The sequence below is a fragment of the Pholis gunnellus genome, assembly GCF_910591455.1.
Source record: "Pholis gunnellus genome assembly, chromosome: 15".
NCBI classification, from domain to species: Eukaryota; Metazoa; Chordata; class Actinopteri; order Perciformes; family Pholidae; genus Pholis; species Pholis gunnellus.
In genome coordinates, this window is record NC_136542.1 from 16,361,886 (window position 1) to 16,372,952 (window position 11,067).

Below are 11,067 nucleotides of genomic sequence, written 5' to 3' on the forward strand. Positions count from 1 at the left end.
TTACCCCGACTGTCAGCCTTAGATGCACATCTTTAACTAGCTTAAAGATCCAGTGTGTAGACTTGTGGACATCTTGCGGAGAGGTTGCAGATTGCAACCAACTGAAACCTCTCCCGTGTGCCAAGCGTGTTGGAGGACACCGGCGGCTGACACGGAAGCTCAAAAGGCACTATCTACTGTAAACAGGGTGGCTGGGAGGACCCGCTCCGTATGTAGGTATAAACTGCTCATTCTAAGCTAACAAAAACACTTTTCGTATTGTCAGATGATTATACACTAAACATAACATACCTATTAATATTATATTCAATTTCTGCCAATAGATCCCTCCTAAATGGTACACATTGATGCTTTAAATAAGCTTCTTTTGTTCCATCTTTGTAGTGAAACCAGAGCCAAAACGTGTATTTATAAGTTACCTACGTTGATTGTGTTCATAGTGGCTGTAACTTCCAGCTTTGCAGACATTTTGCTTCCGGTCTGCTGACACTACTGTAGTTCTTTTCACTAAGGGGGAGACGTTGTGGAAGATAGAATTTCCTGATATCTCTGAGAAGAAATTGCAACTCGGAGGCCGACTCCATTATCAACTCCGTTGCTTATGATTATGGTCTGAGCAGAATGACGTGCACGTGGCACAAGACTTGAGAAAGCTGTCACCAGTCACTGCACTGTTGTTTGTCGACTAAAACCACAAGATTTCTGTTGGTGTACATGTTGTATAAAGGTAGCTAGGCAGGCTAACCACATCCCAGCGCCTACTCTGTACTTCACACACAGACACGAGGTGAATATCCATGTTCTCACTCAACTAATCCTTTGAATTATTAGATATATGGTACACCATCAAACAGCTTACCTTTTGTCATATCACTTAACATTCGCAGTGATCTAGTAGTTATTGAGGGACACAGGGCTTTAAAGTAAAATGTTACCAAAGGTGTGTATTTGTAATATTTTACATTAGATGAAATGGTCAAATGAACTCTCATTATGCAAAGTTTCTTTTGTCAAACTTCACTTGTACTCAGATGGACATTTCTACACTATTCTCTCTCTGCCTTTTTTTCATATGTGCGCTAAGAGACAGAACTACATTACAAAGTTCAAGCACTGCCCGGCACCTCCAAGAGGTGCCAGCTGGCATCGAGAACGAGCAAACGCGTTGTGACGTCGGCACTTCGAGCCCGAGCCAGTCACTGGGTGTCCAAATAGATTAAAGGACCATACCGGTGTCAGGTTTACATTTCTGCTGGCCGTTTTACAAAGCATGCTGGAGTGTTTCTTAGTTCATTTTCATTTCCGCTCAATGCAGAAAAGTTGAAAACTGATCGAGCTTAATTAGTTTGTTCACCAAAGCAAACAGTCTGTGTAGTTGTAATTACAGCAAAGTAGTTTCCAACAAACTGATACAATATTATGTTAAAACTGATCTCAGGTCATTTTCCAGTCATTAGGATTTTAGCAGGCCCATCAAGGAAAACCCAACTATGTTACTATTACATCATTTCCTGGTCCTTTCTTAAAAAATCAAATAAATGGGGATTTACCATAGATTGTATGTAAAGATGGACGACATAACAGCTGTGAAAAAGTGAAGCCAAAACATCTGGATCGCCTGGTGGCTCACTGCCGTACAGGTCATAAACCCCGCCCCCTCCTCGTTAGCCGATGGGACAAAATATCAAAGTACTTCAAATGAATTTTTCCCAAAGATGGTTTCTGTTATTCCGGTTAGTTCTCACCACGCTGATAGATGCTCCAGTGTTCCTTTTTCTGATAAGTTTGGTTTTGACGAGTTATTTGATGCTATAAAAAGGGGGTAAGACGACTTAAGTTGTGCTTGGCTCTCTATTGGCTCGAGTGGGTTTGTGGGCAGGACCCCGATACCACGTTGCAGTCCCCCCCGATCACTACTGTGTAGACCAAACCATGTCAAAATCTCTCGATGGCAGCTTCCATATGTGGGATATTTTGGCTTATTTTTTGGTACAGCGGGAGGAAACGTGTCGTCCATCTTAATATTCAGTCTACGGTATCTGCCCAGGCACACTGTCTTAGAACGTTAGGTCATAATTCCTCCGGGGAAATTCTTCGGAAATCATATTTTTTATTTTCTATCCTTTATAAAAGAATTACAGGACCGGCTAAATGAAGGGTTACCTGAAATCGTTCTCAAAGGTCGACTTGAAAAGTCTTCACATTGGGACACGAAATAGATAGAAATAAATAAATAAATAAAAGTGAAAATCCAAAATAAGAACACACATAATGTTCTTTCCTCAAGCGACCTCCTACTTGATTTGTACATTATGTATTGGTGTAGAGAATGGATGGTAGTCATGTAAAGCACACGCGGCCCATGTGAAAAGGATCCAGTTTAAACACACCGGTGTGGTCATTTAAAGAACAGCTTAAACAAATCTTAAGTGCTCTTTTTCGTCCCGTTTATTTATTGTCTTAGCAGTAGAAAGAATTTAGTATTTGTACTTATGGTAATTATGTATTTAGCTGCACTGTTCTTGTATTGTACATAAGACAAAATATCCCCACTAAAAGTATTTGGTACTGTATGTCGGTGCAAGACGCCTACGTTTTCAAATTCACACATGGTATGTGAATTTGTATAAAATGATCAATCTCTACTTACAAACCAGTAATAGTGTACGCCATGGAGCTCCGAGCTCCGAACGAACACTCTGGCATTGTATTGATTTAGGGACATGCCAAATTCATTTGCTGTGTAAAAGTCGATGGCGAGGCACGTGGCAGTGAGTGCTGCTGCTGCTGCTGCATGTCGGCCTCACAGCGGTGCACGTCCGTGGCGTCGGAGCCCCGGATGGGTTTGGGCTTCTTTTGTCCAACAGGGTCAAGGGGGGGAAATCTCTCCTAGCACAGGAACGTCAAACGACAACAGAATCGGCGATATTTCATTGTATTTGTATTTTTCGGACATTGGTTAATAACCCTTCAAATACAGGGCTGTGATTTTGTGAACTCCTAGTTTTGAAAATAAGTGGAAATATATTGAGTTGATGTGGATCGGTATATAACGGCAGCTTGATTGTGCGAGCCACGATATCCCTGCTAGCCAACCGTAAACCTCATCAGAATGTGTTCAATGCTCCGAGTACACTGAAGAGCACTGCTCAGCTGACTTTCATAGACTTTAATTCCTCAATGTGAACTTCTTCATTTATTTATTTGGAATCTTGTTTGGGGGGTTTCGGGGGTCGGGTGTAGAGGAAGTTGCATAGATGTTAGATATAGGTTGCTACCCTTTCTTAGAGTTGATTTGTTAATGGTTGTATTTTTTTTGTTGTTGCCAATTTTCATATGAAAATAAGTCTTCATTTACAAGTCACACATGTACTTACTTGAGTTTATTTCAACTTAAAGAGATGTGAGTATGTTTACAATTTTTGTGTATTACCTTTTTGTTTTTGTAAAGAATAATTGAGACCTGAGAATTAAGTTGAAGAGAACAGCTACAAAGGTTTTTTTGTTTCATTTTTATTTATATAACTGTTGATTAATTTGTGAGAAAAATAAGCATCTGACAAGTTTAGCCACGATTTCTTGCCTTAGAGGTTCCAGAGGCCAAACGATCTCGTGAGGGAACAATGGATTCTATTCAACGGAAACAGCACTGCAGCTTCAAGTTGCCACAGTTGTGATAAAACGTGGACCTGGCCCCTTCTGTCCCCTCCTGGCCCCTTCTGTCCCCTCCTGGCCCCTTCTGGCCCCTTTATTTGACACTTTTTCTCTCACTGTTCATGAAGCGGTCCAGTCCAAAGACATGCAGGTTGGGCTGATGAGGTGAACTGGTGGCCCGTAGGTGTGACTGTGGGCGTGGACGGTTGTCTGTCTCTGTGTGTCTGTGTCCTGTGTCTGACCGGAGACATGTCCAGGGTGTTGCCTGCTGACCCTAATGGATGGATGGATATTCAATAAGCTCCCCATTCAATAAGCAGCCAAGTACACCCCCACCGCTCTGGAAATATGGAGATCCCAGACAGTTCAATGTCAATAAATAACTGGAATAAATAATCCCATCAATAAATACAGACAGAATATGTAATATAACCATGAAATTATTATATAATGCATTGTGTGACAAATACATTTTTTTAAAGTTAAACCGCTGGAATTTTTTTTTAGATACATTTTTTAATAATCAGCTAAATTTAAAAAAACTTCCAGTTGTTTGGATTATCTCATAATTTCATTGCTACATCATAATTTGCTTGTATTTATTCGTATGAATATTCCTTGTTTATCTATTTAATATTGACCACTGTGGGTCTCCACGTGCTCTGTCACCAAGGAATAAACCATAATAGAGGAGCAACCGTGTTAAAGATTGAAATGTACTTTATCAGCTCATTTCAGAGATGTGAACAATCTACTGTTTCAAGCTGAGCAGGTGGAGGAATATTCCTTCATGGAGGGAACAGGATCAGTGGAAACACACGAGGAGTTCTGAAGAGGAGCCACTTGTAGTTATAAGTGAGCACTTTGTTGCTGTGATCCTGTAAATCCTGTACATTTCCACACTGCGGGACTAATAAAGGATTATCTTATCTTATAAAGAAAAAGTTTGAGGAAAAGATGTCAGAACAGAAGTCTGACATTAATGTTGAAACAATGACTTATTAAGAAATGAATTTCAGAACTCATTGGCCATAATCCTCTTCCATTACATCAACTGTATCAGTATCTAGCAGAAGTAACACCAGAGCAAAATATATGGTGATAATAGAATCTAAAGGAACATACCAATGGTTCCCTTTTCTCCTGTTTGACTATCAAATCCATTTACTTCCTCTTACTGCCAGCCACAAAGCTCTGAATCTCTGGGTGATGCTCTGATGTGGTTTGGTGCAAACATGAGCTCGTCTGGACTTGAAACCTGGGCCTGCGTTATGTAATCCATCACACACTGTAATATTGCGCAGTAACGCAATGCAGACAACAAGTACTTTAACCAAAAGAACTTCAACAGAAGTCAAAGCTGACATGTTTACTGTGACAGCTTAGCTACACACGCACGCTTCAAGTATCTGCAGCTGGCCTGAAATAAATGAAAAGCAGATAGCTGCGTGTTTACCAGTAACCTGCAGTGGTACAACTTCACACAGTATGCTAAAATATGGATATGACATAACATGATTATATCACACGTGTCAACAAATATTTGAAGTATTTGATATTATCTGAATAGTCAATTACATTACTGTAATTGCGTTTTTCTTCATAGGATGCTTACGTTTCCAACGACTCTGAATGCAGCTTCAATCTACGGGACAGTTATTGTTTAGACCATGAGCAGTGGTTATCAGGGAAGACCTTTTCCTCTTAAGTATTTTTAAATGACAATAAATGGTGGCAGAAGTACTTATTTAATCCAATCTGTTTACAGAATGCGTTCATTGGGGCACTTGGATCTCAGATTGTGATGTTTGATTTCTTTTTATTTCTTTGATCTCAGTCGAACAGACTCTAAGCACTTATCTACCTGGATAATTCAGCATACCTCGTCTTATGGGTAAGGACCGTATGATAGACATGTAGACCGTTTCTGTGGCGTTGTTTCAAACTTTTTACAGTGGTCACTTCATTGTGTTTGTAGATTTTGGTGAGCCATTTTTACGTGTTTTTTATTTGAGTACCTGCAACATGACTGTTAAATGCAGATTGAGCATTTTCCATTTCCTCTTTTTTTATCTTTGAATGTTCAAATGACTTGTGTTTTGTTTCGATTATTTTGTAAATATTGTGCAAGATGTCATGTTTTGTTTATTTGATATGAAAATGGTTTTAAAGGAGAAAAAAAAAACATTTTGTCGAGGCATTTTTTTCTTGAGAAATAAAACAAAAAGCATGAGAACTCTACGGTGTGGTGTTGGTGTGTGCATTCTGATTCAAGATCTGTTCACAAAATGATTGCTGTTTTGTTAAGAAGCATTTAATCTGAATACAATATAAAGTTTCATAATGTCTCATGAACTGGCTGTGTATAAATGACTATATACAGACGCACACTGACTAACCAAGATTTCAATTCTGAAAAAGTATTTGAAGCGCACAAAGTCCATGTTACAGAAGCAAATAGATCCTCTGAGGAGTTCGCTCCGTAATCCATCGTGTTGTTTCTGCACACTCTTAACAATTCAGCCATCACATGGAAAGATGTCCACATCAAAAAAAAAAGAAGGTACATTCCTTTCCCTCTCAGTTCCCACATGTAGACGTTCTAAAGGTGCTTCAATTCCAAAACTCACTGGGCTTTGGTACTGAGCCGCTGCCTCGTCATGGCTGACTGTCTCACAGGCTTCGGCCCCGAGTGGCTTGAGTGGTGAATCAATGTTGACGGCTGGACACACTGATAAAGTTTGTGGAACACAGGCTCCTCCTGCCACGGTGTTGGAGCCCTGTCGCCTCACTTCTTCATGATAGAGGAGATATCCAGAAACATACTCTGAGGAAGACAAGAGGACAGCGTGGACTTAGACTGTAGCTGACAAAACGCACAGCGTATACCTGGTGTGCAGTGACGCAAGCGTCTGTCAGCACTCGTCCTGTATCACTGCTTAAAGGGTTGGTAATATTGTTTATATTATATATTAGATTGTTAAAATGTTCATCACATCCAAACAGCAATCAATAAATCAAATGCATCTGTGACTGTCGCAGGATTGTAATAAGTCGTCATCATCATTTCATTCAGCCTGAATGTAATGAGTGGACGGGCTACCTGTCTGTCTACTTACCTGTCTACCTGCCTGTCTGCCTGCACTCTGCACTCATTGCTCGTCACCGGAGTCTTCCACAAGCTGCTACAGCTGTGAGTGCTAACATTAGCCATGTAGCTTGTTTACATTCATAATGATCTTTTGAGGGAGGCCTGAAAGCTTTTTAGTGTTGCTGACTTGGCAACTTTCTCAAATTTAGCGACTTTCGTTGCTAGCTTCAACACCGGGCTGGGCTTTTACTGTGGATCCTTTTTTTAAATCTATCGTACTCTTGCTAGTTTCTCAACAATACCAACCCTAGCTATAAATAAGTTCACCAAACATTCTTCAAGTGCACATTTCTGTAAAGGGATATTTTCACATCTGGAACAAAGAATGATGAAGACGTCTATATTGCTCCTAATTCCAAAATGGAAGAAAAATCAGTGCAGAGGTATACATATTCTGTAAAAACATTGTTGATGATGTAACAATAAATGTAGCAATCATATGAAATGTATTAAGCCCAGCAGAGTTCATGAGTAAGAGAAAAACAACACATGGGTAAGAGCAATTGGAGGTACATTTTCATTAATGTATTAACTGAACAACAAGTGTTTTGTCAACATTTTGAACTTTTTAAAGGGATATTAAACACTCTTGAGTGTAATACCAGTTTCTTAGATATGTGTTTTTATTTACATCCTTTAAACATGTTGAAACGTTAACGGGTATGGTCTGTTCATTCCATTGTAAAATAATTTGACAGCATGAATTAATAATTAGTCTACACAAATTACAAAATTGAGAGCACAATTTTGTCTCCATAGCTTCATAGCTTCATATTGAATCTAATTGTAAATTTATACTTATTTATTAATTAGTTAATTAGTGTTCAAATGTCAATTTTTATTATGCTATTGTAAAACTATTATCAAATAATTTAATTGCATCATCTGTCTGATGTCATACAACAAATATTCAATTCAGTACCGCCAGTTCTGTCTAATTCCAGCACGATTGCAATTGCCTCCTGACTATTGTTGCTGCTGGTTTGCTTTTCCTGTCAGAACTGAAGGGCTTTATCTGAAACTTTAGAGCAGTTTGATTTCATCCCATTACACCCTTCTGAGGACATTGAGTGGACAGAGGCTGCCAATTTGTCACTATTGGGCTTCGTCCAAATCAACAGAAAGTATTTGTTCTCTCTCCCTCTCTCTTCAAAACACTGATTCATATCTTCTGCTGCCACTTTCTGTTTGATTACTCTTCATATTCTGGCCAAATTTGTTGGTTGACTTAGTGGATGAAATGCTTATCTTCAAAACTCTACCAGTGAGCAAGCATTTGACGTCTTTGATAGTCCACTGGCAGAAGCTCCAGGTTTCACACATATAACAGATATAGACTATTAGACTCTAGGCACCAAAGGCAGATGAAACCAAATTCGGACACATGATCAAATCTCTGCTCTTTACTTGCCATTGACATTCTTCGGCCCCCGCCAGGCGGCATCATCGGCATGTCTCCCTGCAGGGAGCCCAGTTCATCTGACTCTTCTGAGGTATGTAAGGAAAGGCTCGTGGAGCCACTGATGGAGGACAAGCTCTCAGATGGTGGCCTGATCATGAAGCTGGTCTTCCTGGGGTTGGATATCAGGACGCTCTCCATTGACTCCCTTCGCTCGTCCTCATCCAGGTCTCTGATAGCGCCGGGCCTTAAGGTGCCAGTGGACAGCAGAGCTTCCAAATGGCTGGGGTGAGGGCGCTCTCCCTCATGGGGATCCGCATGATGGCTTGTTGAACTTCCCTCCACATTTGACACAACAGAAGCCCAGGCTAGATGATGGTCCACCATAGCTGTGCGGACTTCTGGACCTTCATGGGTATGGGGGGCCTGAATGGCAAAGTTCTGGCCAGACCTGGGTGGCATCCTAGGTTCGGGACAGATATAGCTGGTCTGACTGTGTCCCAGATAGGCCACGCTGTTATGTCTTGGTGCATCCTGGTTGGCTTTGAGCCCAGTGTTGTAGTATGGAGGCTTCATATCCGCCTCTGGAATCACTTTGAAGGTCTGAGTCAAAGGCCCGTTGTGAGGTGATACATTACTCATTACACAAAGGTGTGGTAAGGACTTCTTCTTAGACTTGTAAATCAAACTGTCATCTTCCGTGTACCTTTCTCCATACAGTGTCTGTTTGATTTTCCTGATCCCCAGGTGGGATATTTCCAGGATGTTGAGGAACAGTGACACACCAGCAATGGCGATCATGAAAACCATGAAAATGGTCTTCTCTGTGGGCCTGGAGATGTAACAGTCTACACTGTTGGGGCAAGGTAGCCTCTCACACCTATAGAGGGGCTCCAGTTGGACACCATAAAGTATAAACTGGCCCAGGATGAAGCAGACCTCCACCACAGAGCGTGTAAGGATATGGATGATGTAGGTTCTCAACAGAGAGCCTCTGAGAGGAGCCTTCTTCACCCTCCTCTGCTCGTCCAGCCTCCTCAGCTCCCTCTCCATGCGCTTGTGTTCGTCCAAGGCCAACTCAACCTCGTCCAGCTCCTCCTTCAGCTGGGCCCGTCTGCGGTGACGCTCCTTCTCTAGTGCTCGCATGCAGTAGAGGGCATGGCCCATGTAGACCAACGATGGCGCAGAGACAAAGATGACCTGCAGGACCCAGAAACGTATGAGGGAGATGGGGAAGGCCCGGTCGTAGCAGACCGCCTTGCAGCCTGGCTGGTCAGTGTTGCAGACAAACTCGGACTGCTCGTCGTCCCATACGTCCTCAGCGGCCGCACCCAGGATCAGCATGCGGAAGATGAAGAGTATGGTAAGCCATATCTTGCCCACGATAGTGGAATGAATGTGGACCTCTTCTAGGATGCTGCCCAGCAGGTTCCAGTCACCCATGGTCAGCGTCTCACCACTTCACTGCCACATGTCCTCAAACTGTGGAGACACAGCATGCACAAAAACAAACATATTAAGTATGTTTTCACAATGAAATTCTAAAGGACAGCCACAGTTAACAGGTTTTATTTTTGTATAAGCGCTATTGATTGACAACATTGAAATTACTGAGTTCACAGGACATGGCAACCTCACTAAAACTAAATCATAAGTCATTAAGTAAATAAGTCAGATGATGATAAGAAAGTGACAGTTTAGCCAGACTGCCTACGGTTTGCTGTGGCGGTAAAACCAAAAGTTGGTGCAGCAGTAATGCCACTAATAATTTGCACAGGAACACACAAAGTTCACACACAACTACAGTAAATTCAAGCAGATAGTTGGGTTGTAAGCTGTTACAACCCAACTATCAAACTATCTGTTTGTGGATGTTTACAACAGACCCAGTTTGGGTTGTAGTTTTACAATTTGCATACATTTTGTATCTCTGGAAGTCCACCTACTTGTATTTGTTGCACCTATTTCAACAACGTTGTGGCGTCCCAAGATCTAAGAGGAATTCATTTGGTGGATAGTGTTTCTATAACCGATGCTCACCAGATCAAAGACAATAAAACCCAAGTTGTAATGAAGTCCAGCAATCCTTCTCAGAATAAGTTTGCTGTTACTGTATATTTTTAGAATCCAATGAAAAGACTCAATACTTTCTGACTTCCCTACCTTGTCTGTGATTCTCAACTTGGAGCCCAATTGTCCAGTATGTATTGAGATACATGTATACATACATACATACATACATACTGGACCAATCAGCCAGCTGAGTGGAGTGTTTAGAAGTTCATGTAAACACCTCAGATCTTCACAAGCCAATCCCAATGAGTTACTTTATTTTTGCAGTTCTAAAATTGCAGCGACCACTGACATCCTAGCAAGTGGTGAGCTCGTCCAATCAGGTATAGCAGGGTGCATGTTGATGTCTGACTGAAAGAGACAACTGTCAATCATGTGTTGTAAAGTCTGGTCAGACCAAAGAGAAGAAGAGTCAAACTGTGGTCTGGCATTGTGACGCAACTTCATTACAACAAAGTGTAAAACGCATTTAGTGCCATGGAAAAAGAAGACTTTGTGTGCGCCATCAGATGAAACTGTTATGTTTGAGGCTTTTTTTTTTTTAATCAAGTGTTTGCATGAATGGCTTATACTATACCCCAGTATAATCCATCAACATGGCTGCTGTAGAGCTCAAGCATTTGTTTCATCATTCAGTCTATGGTGTAGTTCCAGAAGTCATCTCTGGATGACATCATCACAACAGTCTGGGGTTAAGAGACACTTGTTTTAAAAAGATGACTTCATGACTTCATGGCCTTAATAAAACCACATGCGATCGAAACATTGGTGATGCAATCATATAATAGTG

At 41.2% G+C, this 11,067-nt stretch overlaps 1 protein-coding gene across 1 annotated transcript; it reads right to left on the reverse strand.

The window, feature by feature from the left end:
- Nucleotides 1-6,442: 6,442 nt before the first annotated feature.
- Nucleotides 6,443-9,647, reverse strand: gja10a (gap junction protein alpha 10 a; the record flags this gene model as incomplete). Its single annotated transcript, XM_079174997.1, has 2 exons — nucleotides 6,443-6,481; nucleotides 8,217-9,647. 2 exons carry the CDS (start codon nucleotides 9,645-9,647, stop codon nucleotides 6,443-6,445), a joined length of 1,470 nt encoding a protein of 489 aa, XP_079031123.1.
- Between the last annotated feature and the right edge of the window lie 1,420 nt (nucleotides 9,648-11,067).